Consider the following 438-nt stretch of genomic DNA (forward strand, 5'->3'; position numbering starts at 1 on the left):
TCATGGAGGTTTTGTACTATCGTGGTAGAGCTTGAGAAGGTTTCCGTTGACTTTGAATTTTGATCCACCAGCCTCATCAAGTAGCTCTACCATCCCGAAGTCATGCACTTTGGTGACTCTATATGGCCCATCCCAACGAGTTTTAAACTTTCTTGGTTTGAGCACAAATCGGGCTTTCAAAAGTAGCACTTGGTCACCAACTTGAAAGTACTTTCACAGTATCTTCTGGTCATGAATCTACTTGGTTTTCTCTTTATATATGTGGAAACTCTCATAAGCATCCAACCGCATCTCTTCTAGTTCCTGTAACTGCAACTTCCTTTCCAGACCAGATTCCTCTAGGTCCATATTGCACATCTTTACTACCCAGTAGGTCTTCTGTTCTAGTTTAACCGGAATATGACATGCTTTCCCATAAACAAGCCAGTGTGGGGACAT

The 438-nt window shown here is 42.2% G+C and overlaps 1 protein-coding gene across 1 annotated transcript; it reads right to left on the reverse strand.

Moving 5' to 3' along the window:
* Window positions 1-438, reverse strand: LOC114741682 (uncharacterized). The gene is made up of 2 exons (XM_028929939.1): window positions 270-438; window positions 1-173 (listed from the first exon to the last, which is right to left on the reverse strand). Exons 1-2 carry the CDS (start codon window positions 436-438, stop codon window positions 1-3), a joined length of 342 nt encoding a protein of 113 aa, XP_028785772.1.

The sequence above is a fragment of the Neltuma alba genome, unplaced genomic scaffold (assembly GCF_004799145.2).
Source record: "Neltuma alba isolate B1F8T4 unplaced genomic scaffold, ASM479914v2 tig00003462_pilon, whole genome shotgun sequence".
NCBI lineage: Eukaryota > Viridiplantae > Streptophyta > Magnoliopsida > Fabales > Fabaceae > Neltuma > Neltuma alba.

Bases quoted from the DNA above. Each gene is read 5' to 3' on its own strand.
- LOC114741682 (XM_028929939.1), bottom strand. From the start codon at position 438: ATGTCCCCACACTGGCTTGTTTATGGGAAAGCATGTCATATTCCGGTT. The intron at 174-269 runs GTTTCCACATAT...TACTTTTGAAAG, and splicing joins GCGGTTGGATGCTTATGAGA to CCCGATTTGTGCTCAAACCA.